The sequence below is a fragment of the Pongo pygmaeus genome, chromosome 20, assembly GCF_028885625.2.
Source record: "Pongo pygmaeus isolate AG05252 chromosome 20, NHGRI_mPonPyg2-v2.0_pri, whole genome shotgun sequence".
NCBI lineage: Eukaryota > Metazoa > Chordata > Mammalia > Primates > Hominidae > Pongo > Pongo pygmaeus.
In genome coordinates, this window is record NC_072393.2 from 9,599,661 (window position 1) to 9,617,627 (window position 17,967).

General features: G+C 37.9%; 2 protein-coding genes and 1 long non-coding RNA gene across 4 annotated transcripts in view; 2 read left to right on the plus strand and 1 right to left on the minus strand.

Moving 5' to 3' along the window:
* The window catches only part of ZNF559 (zinc finger protein 559), a 48,081-nt gene extending 43,979 nt beyond the window's left edge, over positions 1 to 4,102 (plus strand). Inside the window, exon 8 of the mRNA XM_054461590.2 lies at positions 3,978 to 4,102. Within this exon, the coding sequence (XP_054317565.2) occupies positions 3,978 to 4,052 (75 nt within the window). The 3' untranslated portion in view covers positions 4,053 to 4,102. The remainder of the gene's footprint in view (positions 1 to 3,977) is intronic.
* Positions 4,103 to 6,829: 2,727 nt separating this feature from the next.
* On the plus strand, positions 6,830 to 12,541 carry ZNF177 (zinc finger protein 177). 2 transcript variants are annotated; one of them, XM_054461591.2, is made up of 6 exons: positions 6,830 to 6,882; positions 8,728 to 8,813; positions 9,430 to 9,556; positions 9,995 to 10,087; positions 10,548 to 10,630; positions 11,152 to 12,541. In XM_054461591.2, the coding sequence occupies exons 2-6, from the start codon at positions 8,781 to 8,783 to the stop codon at positions 12,259 to 12,261; spliced, it is 1,446 nt and encodes a 481-aa protein (XP_054317566.1). In that variant the 5' UTR covers positions 6,830 to 6,882; positions 8,728 to 8,780; the 3' UTR covers positions 12,262 to 12,541. The 2 variants fall into 2 exon arrangements, with proteins under 2 accessions (XP_054317566.1, XP_054317567.1); XM_054461592.2 differs by having other exon boundaries at positions 11,632 to 12,541.
* On the minus strand, positions 7,771 to 16,961 carry LOC134738856 (uncharacterized). Its single transcript, XR_010125013.1, has 3 exons — positions 16,738 to 16,961; positions 15,833 to 15,956; positions 7,771 to 9,050 (listed from the first exon to the last, which is right to left on the minus strand). It is a non-coding gene; the product is annotated as an uncharacterized LOC134738856 (long non-coding RNA).
* Between the last annotated feature and the right edge of the window lie 1,006 nt (positions 16,962 to 17,967).

The following is a 17,967-nucleotide window of genomic DNA, read 5'->3' on the forward strand; positions in this document are numbered from 1 at the left end:
TATACTCTTAATCACTGTAATCCCTTTGATAAGTTAAACTGTTTTGTGAAATTAGTTTAAAAGTGACCATATTTTTTTCCCTTGTAATATTGTAAACTGCTGTTAATAGAATAATCAAAGGCAAATATGACATTTTGAACCATACACAATTCTGGGGTTTGCATAAAGGCTATATTAAATAAAATCTTCCAAACACCCAACTCTTGCCTATAGAGTGGATAAGTTATCTATACCTGATATAATGCAAACATTCGTGACGAATTACATTGAAGTGTAGTTTAAGTAACCAGAGTCTTCATAAATATGCCTAATCTCTGGAAGATTTTCATCCAGACTGGAATTCTTTCTTCTTTGAGTGGCATAACTGACTGGTAAAGCCTTTGAGCATGGTGTTTTTTGGTGAAAATCTAAATAATCTAGTTTTGTTTTCTGTTTTAAAAGAATATCTGGGCAGTGAGTTAAGCTGGGAAGACCTAGCACCTTGCTGACGGGATCAGTCTAGATTCTTCTTTCATATTTTTAAAATTGTGGTAAAATACCTAAAGCCAAATTTGCCATTTTAATCATTTTTAAATGTACAAGTCAGTGGCATTCATTGCATTCACAATGTTACTCAACCATCACCAGCTAGTTCTTTTTATTGTAATTTCTACACAGTCAGTTTTGGTAAGTTGTATTTCTGTAGGAATCAATTTATTTCCTGAAAGTTTTGAATTTGATTAAAGTTATTCATGTCTTGTTTAATCTCTGCAACATCTGTAGTTGTGTTTTTCTCCTTTTTTCTTTGAAGAATTTTGCCCGATTTTTTTCCTAGTAGTTTTCAAAGAACCAGTTTGTAGCTTGAGTGATACTGTTGTTTCCTAGTTCATCATCGTATTTTCTGCTGTTCCTGTTCCAACTGCTTAAGTTAATTTTTAACTTCACTTCTTTTCTAGTATAAACATATAAAGCTTTTTTTTTTTTTTCCTAAGGACCAGTTTAGCTACATTCTACAAGTTGTGGTACTTAGAACTAATCAATAACCATAGTATTATGTATTTTCTAATTCAATTCTTTTATAAAAGCGTAAGTTATTTGGAAGGGTGATGTTTTCTGAATTCCAAATGTGTTACTTTTTTCTATTTGCTTGAAAAATATGAAACCACTAATATTCAACCATATTTTAAAACTACCAAAACACCCATTTCATATAGTTCAATGTAATCTCTTATTATTAACTTACAACTTAATTACATTGTAATTAAGACATGTCAGAGAACATGTCTGTATACCAAATCTTTTTCTAATTTTTTTAATTTTTAATTTTTGTGGGCACGTAGTAGGTATATATATTTAAGGGGCATATGAGATGCCTTATATACCAAATTTTGAAAGGTTTAAGACTAGCTTTACAGTATATTCACCATACAGTATGGTCAGTTTTTATAAACACTTCATGTGTGCTTCAAGAATGTATGTACACTCCATACATTCAGTAGTGTCCCTCAGTGTGCTAGATTAAGCATACTCATTGTGTTGTTCAAATCTTCATATCCTTTTTTTATATCATCTATCTATTGCTGAGCAGTGTTTGAAAGTCTTATAGTGATGATGATTTGTGTTATTTATCCTTTAATTGTGCTAGCTTCTGCTTTATAAGTTTTATGAGACTAGAATTTTATATCTTCCTAATTGGTACTTTACATCCTCATGTCATTACCTCTAATAGTGCCTTTTGTCTCAAAATCTATGAAATTAATTTAGCAAACAAACTTTATTTTGGTTAATATTCACCTGGTATATCTTTCTTATTTTTGAGACTCAATTTTTATGTGTTGTTGTGGATTTTAGTGCATCTAATGAAATAACACAGAGCTGGTTTATCTTAATCTACCAGGACAGTCTGTTTTTAAACTGCAGAATTTAGCCCATTTGTAAACTTACTGTTATTGATAACAGTCAGACATTTTCTACCATCTTACATTTTACACTGTGCTTTTCATTTGACCTATTTTTTTTTTGTTTCATTTCATTTTTCTTACCTTTGGAATTGAGGTTTTTTTGTTTTTTTGTTTTTTTGTTTTTTTTTTACCTAATTCCATTTTCTCTTCTAGACTGTGAGTTAAAGTCACTATGTCCATCCTTTGAATTGTTACCCTAGCTATTTTATCATGCATACTTACAGTCTAAAGCTAATCCATACTGTGAGTCCTCAGTGGAAGAATACAAGGAACATACAACTCAATCACCTCCTTCCCAATTTATATATTATTTAGTATTAGGATTGAGCTTATTTTTCCATCTCACAAATTGGGTATTATTACCATTTTATATAATAAAGGTTTGCTTAATTTTATCCATTTTACCTTTGTTCATTCTACTTAACATTTTGGGTCTTCCAATTCCTATTTCCTGAAGTACTTTTAATTTACTTCTGTGATGGTCTTTTTTGATGGGTAAGTTGTCTCAGGTCTTTATTTTAAAATGCCTTTATTTAACTCTCCATGTGTTTTTTTAAGTTTTTAATCATGAAAATTTTTAATTCTCCACAAAAGTAGAATAGTACAGTTGTCTCTCGTATCCATGGGGGACTGGTTCCAGGACCCCCACATGGCTTCCAAATTCCACAGTCAAATTCCACAGTCACAAATTCCTTATATAAAATAGCATTGTATTTGCATAGAACCTACACACATCCTCCCATAGATGCTATTTTTTCCCTCCCATTTACTTTAAGTCATCCCTAGATTACTTACAGTACCTAGTACAATAAGTGTTATGTAAGTGGTTGGTTGGTTTTTTGTTTTTTTTTTAAGAGATGGGGTCTCATTCTGTTGCTCAGGCTGGAGTACAGTGGTGTGATCATAGCTCACTGCAGCCTGAAACTCCTGGACTCAAGTAATCCTCCCACCTCAGCCTCCCAAGTAGCTGGGACCACAGGCATGCGCCACCATGCCTGGATAATTTAAAATATATATATATTTTTGTAGAAACAGGGTGCTGCTTTATTGCCCAGGCTAGTCTCAAACTCCTGGCTTCAAGGCATCCTCCTGCCTCAGCTTTCCAAAGTGCTGGGATTACTGGTGTGAGCCACTGTGCCGGGCCATAAATAGTTATGCTGTATTGTTTAAGGAATAATGACAAGGGGGAAAGTCTACATGTTCAGTACAGACACAAGCATTCATCTTTTTTTCCACATATTTTTGATCTGTGGTTGAGTAGCCCACAGATACAGAGGGCTGACTGTATAATGAATTCTCATGTCCTTAACACCCAGCTTTGACAGTTACCAATATTTTGCACATCTTGCATCATCTAGCCCTGAGCTGTCCAATACAATAGCCACTAGCCTCGTGTGGCTATTGAAGTTTAAATGCTCATTTCAAGTATTCAGTAGCTATCCGTACATGATTAGTGGTTACTGTATTAGATACTGCAAATAAATATTATTGAATAATGCTGGTTTTTCCCCCCAGATTTGTTTTTAAAGCAAATTCCAGACATCCTGTCATTTCATCAGTATATTACTAACTGTGCATCTCTAGTTGGTTCATCACCACTACTCCATTATCCCACCTAACAAAGTCTGACGTTCCCTGATTGGCTACAGAATATCTTTTTACATTTGATTTGTTCAAATGAGAACCTTAACAGGGTCCCAACATTTTTTTTTTTATTTTAGACCCCTTAAGTTTCTGTCGTGTCTGTTCTCTTCCTCCTCGCTTTTCATTTTTTTAATGCACTGATTTATTGAAGAAATAAAGTTATTTGTTGTTAAAATGTCCCACATCATATATGGATTTTGCTGACTGGTTTGTTTTCATTGCTTAACCTGGTTATCTTTGTATTTCTTATAAAGAGTAGCTAGATAGTTTGACTGTCTAGCATTTTAGGTTGATAAGTTACTTTTTTCTCAGCATACTGAAGACATTGTCCTGCTTCTGACATCCATTGTTGCTGTTGAGATGTCAGCTATCGGTCTGTTTTTCCTTTTATAGGTGACCTGTGTTTTTCCCCTAGCTGCTTTGGAAATTGTGGGAAAAAATCAAATACCAAGGAAGAAAAATCTATAATGAAATTAGATGTGGATTTCTTTTTATGTATTCAGCTTGGGGCTTACGATACTTCTAGTACCCAAAGGTTAGTGTCTCACTAATTCAAGAAAATTGCTAGGTTTTCATCTAATAGTGCTATCAAAGTTCTGATCTGGTAGTTAATACTGGCACTGAATTTCTCATTTCAGTGAGTTTATTTTTCATTTCTAAAAATTGTTTTTTAAACTAACCACTTTATAGTATCTTAATCCATATCCATTCAAATTTTTATTAATTTCTTTAAGCTTTTATATATTTTAAAATATATCTAAAAGGGTAATATCTGAAGTGTTATGCTTTTTACCACCTGACACCTGTGTGTTAGCTATGTCTTACCCATGGTACAATTGTGTATTTGTGTTTCACAATTTCTTAAACTGTGCCTTCCTCAATTTACTTAGAACTTTGTATATAAGATTTTTTCTCAAGACCTGACTTAAAGTTGATTTTCCAGAGATAGGTCAATTTGCTTGCACTAGTTGCTTGGGGACAATGCCACTTAGGACCCTCTTTAAGTGAAATTATTCTCTTGAGGTTGTTTGAACTACAGAAATGAATTTGGACTGAAACCTAAAAGAGAGCACTTGTGTATATAAATCCTCAAGAGAGATTTGCTTTTTATTATACCTGACAGGTACAGTTCCTTGCTTCACACTTTCATATGGAAATTTTACTTTCTTTTTAAAAAACTTCACTATGGATTTTCAGTCATACCCAGGAATAGAGTGCTGTGAAGCCACTGTGTACCTACCACCCAGCTTCAATGATTGTCACATTTTGCCATTCTTATTACATCTGTTCTCTCCCTTGCTTCCTTTCATCATTGAGTTTTCTTTTCCTTTTTTTTTTTTTTTTTTTTGAGATGGAGTCTTGCTCTGTCTCCCAGGCTGAGGTGCAGTGGCATGATCTCAGCTCACTGCAACTTCTGCCTCCCAGGTTCAAGCAATTCTCCTGCCTCACCCTCCTGAGTAGCTGGGATTACAGGCACCCGCCACCACACCTGGCTAATTTTTGTATTTTTAGTAGAGAAAGGGTTTCACCATGTTGTTCAAGCTGATCTTGAACCTCCTGACCTCAAGCAATCCACATGCCTTGGCCTCCCAAAGTGCTGAGATTACAGGCGTGAGCCACCACACCTGGCCAGTTTTGTTTTTCTGAAGCATGGTTTTCCAGCTTTATTGAGGTATAATTGACAAATAATAAAAATTATATATGTTTAAGATGTACAACATAATGTTTTGATCTACCTGTCCTTGTGAAATGATCATCACAGTCAAGCTAATTAACATATCCAACCCCTCGCTTACCTTTGTGTGTAAGATGCACTCTCTTGGAAAATTTCAAATATACAGTACATCATTAACTATAGTCACCAAGCCATACATCAGGTCTCCAAAACTCAGCCATCTTATAACAGCAAATACATACCCGTTGACCAACATCTCCCCATTTCCCTTGCCCCTTGGTAATCACCTTTCTAATGCTTCTAGGAGTTTGACTTTTTTAAATTCCATGTAAGTGAGGTCATGCAGTATTTGTCTATGTCTGCCTTATTTTACTTAGCATGATGTTCTCCAGGTTTCCTTCTTTTTTAAGACTGAATAATAACCCACTGTGTGTATATATATGACATTTTCTTTATGCATTCAGCAATCGACAAACATGTTGTTTCCATATAGCAGCTATTATAAATAATGCTGCAATGAATATGAGGTCACAGATACCTCTTTAAGATAGTGATTTCACTTCCTTTGGTTATATACCCAGTAGCAGGATTGCTGGATCATATGGTAGTTCTATTTTTAATATTTTGAGGCACCTCCACTACTGCTTTCCATAATGGCTGTACCAATTTTCACTCCTACCAACGATGTGTAAGGGTTCCCTTTCTCCACATCCAACACTTGTTATCCTTTGACTTTTTGATAATATCTATTATAACAAGTGTGAGGTAGCAGCCAGCTATGGTTTTGATTGGTACTTCCCTAATAATGTGATGTTGGGCACTTTTTCATATACCTACTGGCCATTTTTATCTCTTCTTTCGAAAATGTCTATTTAGATCATTTACCCATTTTTTATTCTGTTTTTTTCTATCGAACTGTATGAATTTCTTAAATATTTTAAATATTGTGCAGATTCTTTCTCCCATTCCATAAGGTTGCTTTTTTCATTTTGTTCATTATTTCCTTTGCTGTGCAGAAACTTTTTAGTTTGATGTAGTTTCACTTGATTATTTTTGTCTTGCTTGCTTGTGCTTTCGGTGTCAACTCTTTGATATTAATTTTGACAATTTTTTTTTTTTAAAGAGCTTTTCCCCTGTTCTAGAAGTTTTATGATCTCAGGTCTTACATTTAAGTCTTTAATCCATTTTGAGTTGATTTTTGTTTGTAGTTTAAGGATCTAATTTCACTTTTTCACATGTGGATATCTAGTTATCCTTACACCATTTACTGAAGAGACTGTCCTCTCCCCATTGCTTATTCTTGGCATCTTTGTCCAAGATTAGTTGACCATACATGCCTGGGTTTATTTCTGGGCTTCCTATTCTGTTACATTTGTCTCTGTTTTTATGCCAGTACCATACTATTTTCATTATGGTACCTTTGTAATATATTTGAAATCAGGAAGTGTGGTGCCTCCAGTATTGTTCAAGATTGCTTTAGCTATTTGGAGTTTTTGTGTTTCCATATGAATTTTAGGATTGTTTTTTCTATCCATATGAATTTTAGGATTGTTTTTCTGCTCTCAAGTGATCCTCCTGCCTCAGCCTCCTGAGTACATTTATATTTAAAGTAATTATTGATAGGTAAGTACTTACTGTTGCCATTTTGTTCATTCTTCTGTGAATGTTGTACAGATTTTTTTTCCTTTCTTCCTCCCTTCCTGTCTTCCTTTGTGATTTGATGACTTTCTGTAGTGATATGCTTTGATTCCTTTCTCTTTTCTCCATAATATAGGTTCTTGCTTTGTGGCTACTATGAAGCTTAAAACATCCTGTAGTTTTAAGTCTGTTTTAAGCTGTTAACAGCTTAGCTTTGATTGCATACAAACAATTTATACTCTTACTTCCATTTCCCACATTTTATGTTTTTGATGTCACAATTTACATCTTTCTATATTGTGTATTAACAAATTATTATAACTATTTTTAATATTTTTATCTTTTAATCTTTTATACTAGAGTTATAAGTTATTTAGATACCACTGTTACAGTATTAGGGTAATCTGGATTGAGTATATAATTACCTTTACCCCAGTGGGTTTTATAATTTCATATGTTTTCATGTTACTAAGTGTCCTTTCTTTTAAGCTGAAGAATTTACTATTTCCTATAAATCAGCTCCATTACTGATAAAGCCCCTCATCTTTTGTTTGTCCAAGGAAGTTTTTATCTCTCCTTCATTTCTGAAGGCCATTTTTGGCAGGTGAAACATTCTTGGTTGGTAGTATAGTCATGCACTGTGTAAAGACATTTTGGTCAGTGATGGACCACATATGTGACAGTGGTCTCATAACATTATAATGGTGCTAAAAAATTCCAATCACCTAATGACATAGCCATGTAACATTGTAAAGCACATTACTCACATGTCTGTGGTTTAAACCTGCTGCACTGCCAGTCATGTAACAGTAGTAAATATGATTATGTACAGTAGATTACATAATAATGGATAGTAATACGTGACCACATTACTGGTTTATATATTTTTATACTATTTATTGTTATTTTAGAGTGTATTCCTTCTACTTACTAAAAAAGAAAAGTTAACTCAAAAACAAGCCTCAAGCAGATGCTTCAGAAGAGATTCTAGAAGACATTGTCACCATAGGAGTTGTCTGCTCCATGCATGTTATTGCCCCTGAATACTTTAAGTGAGACATGATAGAACGTGTAAGACAGTGATACTCAAGATCCTAACCCTATGTAGGCCTAGATTAATGCGTATGTGTCTTCGTTTACAACAAAAAAGTTTAAAAAGTAAAATCAGGGGCAGGCAAACAGGGCCTTGAAGGTAGGCTACTGAGTTAAGAAGACAGAGTCCTAGCTCTTCTATAAGATTTGCGGCACTAGATTTTGATGACTTCACATATACAGCTAAGTGTACTAAATGTTGTTCTGGAATGTCACCCTTTTATTATGAAATGCAAATATGCTCACCTTTATGGTCCTTATGAGTTACTTTCTTATTGTTCTAAGTAATTTCGGGATATTAACTCAGCCCAACCCTATGAAGTCAGTGCCATTCTAACAATGAGGAACATGAGGGTGTGATATAAGATATTCCACACTCATCTTGAAGATTTCTTAGTCTATACTAGACTCAGCTATTTCTCCAGTGAGTCCTGGTTTCTGTCACGGGTAAATGATATTCAGAGACAGTTTTGCACTTTAGAGGCTCATTCCTCCTGAGCTATTAGCAGGCATAAGCCTTTTTAGTGGTTCAGGCTAGAAAAAAGTCCAACAAGAAAAAATGAAAAATGCATACTATATTTCTAATTTGAGGATATACTGTGTTCTTGGATAAGGAGACAAATTGTAACTACACTCTATGTGTATGTTGTTACCCTTTAGTATGAAGAAGCTTCTCAGCCTGCTAGTGTTGAATATCTAGCAGGCCTAGACTCTAATGGCTTCTGTCTTCTCCTCTAGCTCTGCCTGCTTAGGACTCTGCCCAGCCAGGAAGGAAACCTACAGGAGGAAGAATGGCTGCAGGGTGGCTGACAGCCTGGTCACAGGTACACAAGAAATTTCTCTATTTCCAAAAGCACACTGCTATTCCTGAAAAGAACATATCTCTTGCCCCTGACCTGAAGCTTCACAGTCCAATCTGAGCTGGCTTCATCTTCCGCAGCTCCCAGGCTGCTTCACGTGGAAGAGGGAATCCCTGGGAAAGGCTTCTGTTCCCACATTTGTTAACTTTCTCCAGATATTCTTCCATATTTTTGAGTATGAATTCCATACTTCAGTGAGTGCTGTAAAGAAAGACTTTTACTAGGAAAATTGTTTATCATTTCTCAAGTATTTCTTGCATTCCTACAGTATGCCCTATCTATACTGGATCTGAATAAGATGAAAAGAGTTCTCACAACCTAATTGTGCAATGATCAAGCCAACCATATTTTAGAAAAGCTGTTTTGACCATGACCCTGAATGAGATGGCCCAGGGAGTAGGATTTAAAGAGAGTTCTGAGAACTCAGCTTTAAGGCAAATTAATAGAAGGCCTCTGATGCATGTCTGAGCTTCCAGTGCCCTAGTCTCCTCTCTAGTCCTGTCAGCCTCACCCACCATTCTCCTGGTACATTGTCAAAAGTGGTCATTGGCTGAGCCAGAATATGTATGTGATGTTTTAGAACTCAGTGACCTTCCAGGAAGTGGCAGTGGACTTTTCCCAGGAGGAGTGGGCATTGCTGGACCCTGCTCAAAAAAATCTATACAAAGATGTGATGCTGGAGAACTTTAGGAACCTGGCCTCAGTGGGTAAGGCTGGCCTCATTCCTTCATTTGTTAATGTAGCAAATAGTTCTTAAGCGCATATTATGTTCCAGAATCTGTGAAAAGAATGGCAATACAGTGGTTAACCACAAAATGAATGGTCCCTGCCCTTGAGGGGGCAGTCCAGTGGCTTCCCATGAAAATGCACTGATTTCATTTTCTCTGTCACTAATAGCTTAAGGTAATTTGCAATCTGTGTCTGATCTTGTGTATAGGTTTCAAGGGTCACTTCCATATAGGGCATGGACTATGCTTTTTGGTTTTTGTGAAAGAAAGAGCTCGGCTCTGATTCTTTCATTGTTCCTAAAGCTGCACTTGACTATTTTAATAATCCTTTAGTTAAAGCCAAAGTATGGCAATCAGTTTTTTGGAATATTTAATTCTCACTCATTTCTCCCACATTCTCTCTTTCTGCGTGAGCAGGGTATCAGCTCTGCAGACACAGTCTGATCTCCAAGGTGGATCAAGAACAGCTGAAGACAGATGAAAGAGGAATTCTACAAGGCGACTGTGCAGGTGAGCCTTGGGCAGAACAGAGTGCAGCCTTGGCCAGTGAGGGTTGTTGGTACATTTGGGAATGTTGCTCAGTGAAGGAAAAGAAATCTGAGGCCATTACATGAGCTTCCTTCCTGTTTCACCATCTAGCCAATCATTCATACATTCATTTGGTCTCTGAGAAAGAAGTTTTAATTCCTCTTTAAATGTAATGTTTCCATGAATGCTTTTTGTTTAGTTCTCCCTATTTTTCAGATAATACTGTCTTATTTCGCAACCTCCACAATCCTTTCTAACTAAAATACCTCCCATTTCTACTGCTTGTTCCTATCACTGGTGAATCACTGGTTGTGTCTTCTCTCTTACATTTCTCTACTTAGAAGATATTATTCGAAAACAAATCCATAGGGTCTCCCTCCCATTTTCTTTCATCCCAACCTTTTCTCCCAATAATTATAAAAATTTTCCTGTGCTATTTCAGACTGGGAAACTCAACTTAAATCAAAAGATATAATTGCTATGCAGAACATTCCTGGGGGAAAAACATCCAATGGCATAAACATGGTAAGACTTAATAGTAATTATTCCTGGTCTTTGTAGTAGAAGTCTGGGAATCTGAATGAGTTAAAACATCAGCACCTAAAGCAGGGGTAAGAGTTCAGGCACTAAGCTTTCACCAGAAAGCTATCTCAGGAGAGTTTGATTTTCATGAAATTGGAGAAATCTGTAAACCTAGGTTAACACTTGCTGGCTCACAGAGAATAACCACAAGTAAACATCTATGTAAATACGATTTTAGAGTTAAGTATTTAGTACATAATTCATTCATTCTTCACTCAGTATTAGAAAAACTATATTAAAGAAGCCCTTTGCTGGGAAGGAATAGAGCCTTGGATAGAGGAGTGAGCTTATTCAACTCGAGAAAGCTAATAGGGCAAAAGTCATACGCACGTACTGAAAATGGTACACATGTCAGTCATGATCATGTGCTTCCTATATATGGCAGAATCCTCATGGAAGAGAATTCCTGTGAATAAGGTGAAAGTGAAAAAGCCTTTAGTCACCACTTACTCCCTTTTCAACAGGCAGAAAATCAACCTGGTGAGCACTCCCTGGAGTGTAACCATTGTGGGAAATTCAGAAAGAACACTCGCTTTGTTTGTACAAGATATTGCAAGGGAGAGAAATGCTATAAATATACAGAGTATAGCAAAGTCTTCAACCATCCCTCAACTCTTAGGAGTCATGTGAGCATTCACATTGGAGAGAAAACTCTTGAATTTACTGATTGTGGAAAAGCTTTCAATCAAGAGTCATCCCTCAGGAAACAGTTAAGAACTCCCACAGGACAGAAGTTTCAGGAGTATGAGCAATGTGATGTGACCTTCAGCCTACCCTCTTCCTGCTCAGTGTGTGAGCAAATACCTACTGGAGAGAAAGGTGATGAATGCAGTGACTATGGCAAAATATCTCCCCTTAGTGTCCACACAAAAACTGGTAGTGTGGAGGAGGGTTTGGAATGTAATGAACATGAGAAAACTTTCACTGACCCTTTCTCCCTTCAGAACTGTGTCAGAACTCACTCTGGAGAGATGCCCTACGAATGCAGTGACTGTGGGAAAGCCTTCATTTTTCAGTCTTCCCTTAAGAAACACATGAGATCTCATACTGGAGAGAAGCCTTATGAGTGTGATCACTGTGGAAAATCCTTTAGCCAGAGCTCTCATCTGAATGTGCACAAAAGAACTCACACTGGAGAGAAACCCTATGACTGTAAGGAATGTGGGAAGGCTTTCACTGTTCCTTCATCCCTTCAGAAACATGTGAGAACCCACACTGGAGAGAAACCCTATGAATGCAGTGACTGTGGAAAAGCCTTCATTGATCAGTCATCCCTTAAGAAACACACACGCTCCCACACTGGAGAGAAGCCTTATGAGTGTAACCAGTGTGGAAAGTCCTTCAGCACAGGCTCTTACCTTATTGTGCACAAGAGAACTCACACTGGTGAGAAAACCTATGAGTGTAAAGAATGTGGGAAGGCCTTTAGGAATTCCTCTTGCCTGAGGGTACACGTGAGAACTCACACTGGAGAGAAGCCTTATAAATGTATTCAGTGTGAAAAAGCCTTTAGCACAAGCACTAACCTTATAATGCACAAGCGAATCCACAATGGCCAGAAACTCCATGAATGAAATGACTACAGGAAAGTGTTTGTTGCCCCTCATGCCTCCTTTCTCACTTTAGAACATACATTGGAGAGAAGCCCTGTAATGGTCACCTGGAAACAGCCTTCTGGCCCAACTCTGGATGTCTGTTATACTGGGACAAACCTTATAAATGTTATAGCTCTGATTGTTTTTATCAGTGAGTATTTCATTCTTATATGTGTCACAACTGTAGATCCTATAAATATTTTAGTTATCTTTTCAGTTTAATTGCATTGTGAACAGAATACATGGTCTTCAATATATAGATTCTGTGTGACATAGATTTGAACATAATTACTGGACACTGATGTACTGTGACAGACAGAACTAGTTGCTGTCTCAATATCCATTCCTCCCTTCTTTCTTAAAGTAATAAAATTTACCATTTAGTTCAAGCTGGCAATGTGGACAGTTTTCACCCAGCTTCCCTTACAGCTGTGAGCGGCCAAATGTGTTCACATCCCTAGCCCATGCAAAGTAGGCAGAAGTCACTGGATACAGCTTCTAAGGAAGCTCGTGGAAATGGGAATATCTCATCTGGTGTTTTTTTCTTAACTATTTGCCCTTTGTCTTATCCCTTATTTCCTAGAAAATACATACACCAAGAGGAGGACAGAGAAAGGATACTAAATGAAACAACAGGGGAGATATAATATTATCTGGTTGCATGAATCCTGTGCTGCTTATCTCTGGCTTTCATGTTACATGAGAAAAATTAACTGCCACGTGGTTTAAACCACTCTTGTGGGAAGTTCCTCTTTCAGCTGATTTCAGTCCCAACTGTTACATCTAATATATGATCAAGTTTTAGGAATCGTTCAAGTATGGTTGAAAAATTGTGTTTTCTGAGGCAGAAGGATCGCTTAAGCCTAGGAGCTTGAAATCAGCCGAGGCAACATAGTGAGACCCCATCTCTATCAAAAAAAAGAATAATTAGGTCTCACTGTGTTGCCCAGGCTGGAGTGCAGTAGTGTGATCTCAGCTCAATACAACCTCTGCCTTCCGAGTTCAAGTGATTCTCGTGTCTCATCCTCCCAAGTAGCTGGGATTATAGGCACATGCCACCACACCTAGCTACTTTTTTGTATTTTTAGTAGAGGTGGGGTTTGGCCATGTTGGCCAGGCTGGTTTCAAACTCCTGATCTCAAGTGATCCACCTGCCTTGGCCTCCCAGAGTGCTAGGATTACAAATGTGAGTCACCGCTCCCAGCCAAATTGTTTTCTTTAAAAATCTATTTCTCTAGGCCAGGTGCAGTGGTGCATTTCTGGGAGCCCAAGGCGGGCAGATCATTTGAGCTTACCAGTTCAAGACCAAGCCCAGCCAATGAGCCAAAACTCCATCGCTACAAAAAACAAAAACAAACAAAGCCAGGTATGGTATTGTGCACCTGTAGTCCCAGCTACTCAGTAGGCTGAGGTGAGAGGATCACCTGAGCCCAGGAGGCAGAGGTAGCAGTGAGCCGAGGTCATGCCACTGCATTCCCGCCCGGGCCACAGCGAGACCATGTCTCAGGAAAACAAAAAAACATTTTTCGGGGGGCACTGTAATTGGGTAAATATAAGTTTAACTCATTTTATGTTTCTGGCAAATTTTGCTATTAGTGCCCATACTTTTCCCCTAATAACTAATGCTCATTAATTTACTTGATATAAATATGAGCTACTGACCTAGAAATACCATTTTCTCAACCTGTAAGGACAACCAGGAGCAACTTACTTTTTCTCAACGTTACATCAGTTATACTGTTGCTTGCAATAACATCCACCAGGTATGGTCATCTTTACATCCCACAACTTGTCCTCTCTGTTGATGCCTTTATGAGTTCTTTCATAAGACATGCATGAATGTTTGTTGGGGAATAGACCCAAACATTCAGGCTAACCACCTGAAGTTTCTAGGGGTTCAATTGTCTGGAGCTTGTCAAGATATTCTCTCTAAGGTGAAAGGAGAATTGCTGCAATTTGTACTACTAACCACAAACAGCACAATGCTTGGTCGGTTTTTTTGGTTTCTGGAAGCACTATATTCACACATATGACCCATCTGCAGATGACTATTAGTGAAGTTTCTACCCTACAGAAAAGAAGCAATATTTCAACACTTGGAGAATTTAGAAAAATAACACATCGTCGGCAGGGCACGGTGGCTCACACCTGTAATCCTAGCACTTTGGGAGGCCAAGGTGGGCGGATCATCTGAGGTTGGGAGTTCGAGACCAGCCTGGCCAACATGGAGAAAACCCCATCTCTACCAAAAATACAAAATTAGCTGGGTGTGGTGGTGCATGCCTGTAACCCCAGCTACTTGGGAGGCTGAGGCAGGAGAATCACTTGAACCCGGGAGGCAGAGGTTGCAGTGAGCCAAGATCGCACTGTTGCACTCCAGCCTGGGCGACAAGAGTGAAACTCCATTTCAAGAAAAAAAAAAAAAACATTCTGGCAATATATGAGGGCAGGATAACAAACTCAGACAAGGACAGAACGAAGCCTGAAATCCTTCAAAAATAATTTATGAAATAGAAGGAAACTGGTTTTTTTTTGAGTTGGAGTCTCGCTCTGTTGCCAGGCTGGAGTGCAGTGGCGTGATCTCAGCTCATTGCAAACCTTCACCTCCTGGGTTCAAGTGATTCTCCTGCCTCAGCCTCCGGAGTAGCTGGGACTATAGGCAAGGGCCACCACACCCAGCTAGTTAGAGATGGGGTTTCACCATGTTGGCCAGGATGGTCTCGATCTCTTGACCTCATGATCTGCCCACCTCAGCCTCCCAAAGTGCTGGGATTACAGGTGTGAGCCACATGCCTGGCCAGAACTGGGTATTTTTTAAAAAGAAACCATCATGTCGCATTTAAATTTATCCAGAAATGCAAAGTTGGTTTTACATTAGAAAAATCAATAAACACAATTCACTTTTAAAATAGGCTTATTACTCATTCACTCATACTAATAATTACTAGGCACCTAGAATGAATGAGGCAGTGTTCAAAGCATTTAATGCATTATTGAAAAAATAGGATAATGTCAGTAGATATAGAAAAAGCCATAGAGGTATTACTGAGAAAAATCTTTCAAAATATGATTAACATTGTATAAAAAAATGCAAAAGTAAACAATAAATGAATGGTGGAAAATAGAAAATAAGTTTAAAATCAGGAAGATGACAGTGGTATCCACTACCTAGTATTTTACTGGAATCTTAAGTGAGGCAGGCTAGGAAAAGATATTTAAAAACCTAAGGACCAGAAAGGTAGAAGTAAATCTGTCATTATTTATAATATGATTACCTAAATGGAAAATTTCAAAGGATCTATATTTAAATTATTAGAATTAATGAAAATGTTTAATATCTTAATAAAGATAAACTTGCAACTTATACTCAGGAATAGAAATAATAAAATTTAAAAGTCAATACCATTTATAAGAGCAACAATGGTATAACATATGGAAGAATAAATTTTAAACTTACCAAAATTGTTTTGAAGACAGTATTGAAAACATTAAAGATGACGTAAACAAATTTGAGACATTCATTGAAAGGTCAAATTCTGAAAAGACTCACTTCTCCCAAACTGATGTAGATTCAAAAAGTTCCAAATACAGCTCCACTTCCAGATTGGCTGTAGACATTTACAGGAACCCACATGAATAAACAGTGAACTAACATCTTCAAAGACCCTGGACATCTGTGGACCAAAAAAAGGAGTGAAAGAATTAAATGCCAGAGGATGAGCTCCTCCTAGAAGAGCAGAAATCAGTGGCTGGTTTCTTCCCTGAAGGCATTTTCCTGGTCTAGGAGCAGATTGGTGGAGAGCCAGGCCCGCCACAGGCAGAGGAACTTTACTGGAATATGGAGAGACCTGGGGGGCATTAATGGTCACAAGGCTAGTGTGATACTATAATATAAAATGGACTGTCTTTACCAGTGCTGCATATCCCTATGATGATTTGCTGAATGTGTAGCAACAGCTAGCACTGGGCACTAACCAGGAAAAAATTGATATCCCTATTGTAGTGCTTAGATTCCACAGTCCTGCTAGAGGGAGTGGTCTGAAATAGTCATAGGAAAGATCTTACTCAAGATGTTTGAAACCAGAAGTGAACCAAAACTAATTTTTACATCCCAACCTCTGATTGGATAAAAGTTGAGGAGATTCTCACCTAAACTGCTTGACAGAAGAATGGGAGTGACTTCCAGGTGAAAATAATATTTTTCAATTTCTGCTGTTCTTTTAAGCATAATATCCACATACAACTTAAAACATCACATGATGTGCAGAGCAGCAGGGCAATGTTACCAATCATCAGGAGAAAAAGGTCCAACAGAGATAGACCCATAGATGGTATGAGGAGTTGGAATTAGCAGACAAGGACTTTAGAATTGTTATAGAACCAACAGGTTCGTATGTCTGCTGTGTAGTAGCAGACCAATTACACAGACAGGGATTAAGCAGAGAGTTTAATTACCACAGGGCGCCAAGTAAGCAGATAGGAGGAGACATCTATATCCCCAAGAAGTTCCAGGCTGGAGTTTTAAAGGGGATCAGGGAGGGTGAAGGACTGGAGAATTAGGGTTGTTGATGGTCAGAGCAAGCAGGATGAAGTCATCAGGATGTGGAAACTAGATTCTTTGGTAAGTCAGCTCGTGGTGCCCCTCAGACCAGCTGAGTCAATGGGGTCCTTCAGACCACCTGAAATGGTAGGTATATCAGCATGTAAAAAGTGTGAAAGAGTATCTCAAAGGAAAAACTTAATGTTTTATAATGGTCAAGTTATCAATAGAGCAGTTAAGGGGAAGTATATAATCTTGTAACAGAGTGATATGGTTTGCCTCTGTGTCCCTACCCAAATCTCACCTTGAATCGTAATAATCCCCACCTGTCATAGGAAGGACCCAGTGGGAGGTAATTGAATCATGGGGGTGGGTTTTTCCTGTGCTGTTCTCATGGTAGTGAATACGTCTCACGAACGTATGATTTTATAAAAGGGCAGTTCCCCTGCACACGCTGTCTTGTTTGTCACCATGTAAGATATCCCTTTGCTCTTCGCCTTGGGCCATGATTGTGAGGCCTCTCCAGTCATGAGGGTCTGTGAGTTCATTAAACCTCTTTCCTTTATTAGTTACCTAGTCTCAGGTATGTCCTTATTAGCAGCATAAGAACAGACTAATACACAGGGTCTACATGATTCTAGGACAATAGTCACCAGTGAACTATGAAGAAGTAGGTCAGAGATTAAACTTGAATGTGCTATAAGCTTGGTTTTTCATTTATCCCCCTCTCTTCTTTCCTGGTTAATTTTATAAAGTTTATAGGGGCAGTTTCAGAATTGCAATTAATTCATAAGTTATGACAGATACGTTAAAACAAAAAATTTCAAATGGATGAAAATATATAGAATTGCAGGCCAGACGTGGTGGCTCATACCTGTAATCCCAGCACTTTGGGAGGCCAAGGTGGGTGGATCACGAAGTCAGGAGTTCGAGACTAGCCTAGACAACATGGTGAAACCCCATCTCTACTGAAAATAGAAAAATCAGCCAGGTGTGGTGGCACATGCCTGTAATCCCAGCTACTCAGGAGGCTGAGGTAGGAGAATCACTTCAACTTGGGAAGCAGAGGTTGCAGTGAGCCAAGATTGCACCATTGCACTCCAGGGTTGGGTGGCAGAGCAAGACTGTTTGAAAAAAGAAAGTAC

Bases quoted from the DNA above. Each gene is read 5' to 3' on its own strand.
- ZNF177 (XM_054461591.2), top strand. From the start codon at position 8,781: ATGGCTGCAGGGTGGCTGACAGCCTGGTCACAG. The intron at 9,557-9,994 runs GTAAGGCTGGCC...CTGCGTGAGCAG, and splicing joins TAGGAACCTGGCCTCAGTGG to GGTATCAGCTCTGCAGACAC. The intron at 10,088-10,547 runs GTGAGCCTTGGG...GTGCTATTTCAG, and splicing joins TCTACAAGGCGACTGTGCAG to ACTGGGAAACTCAACTTAAA.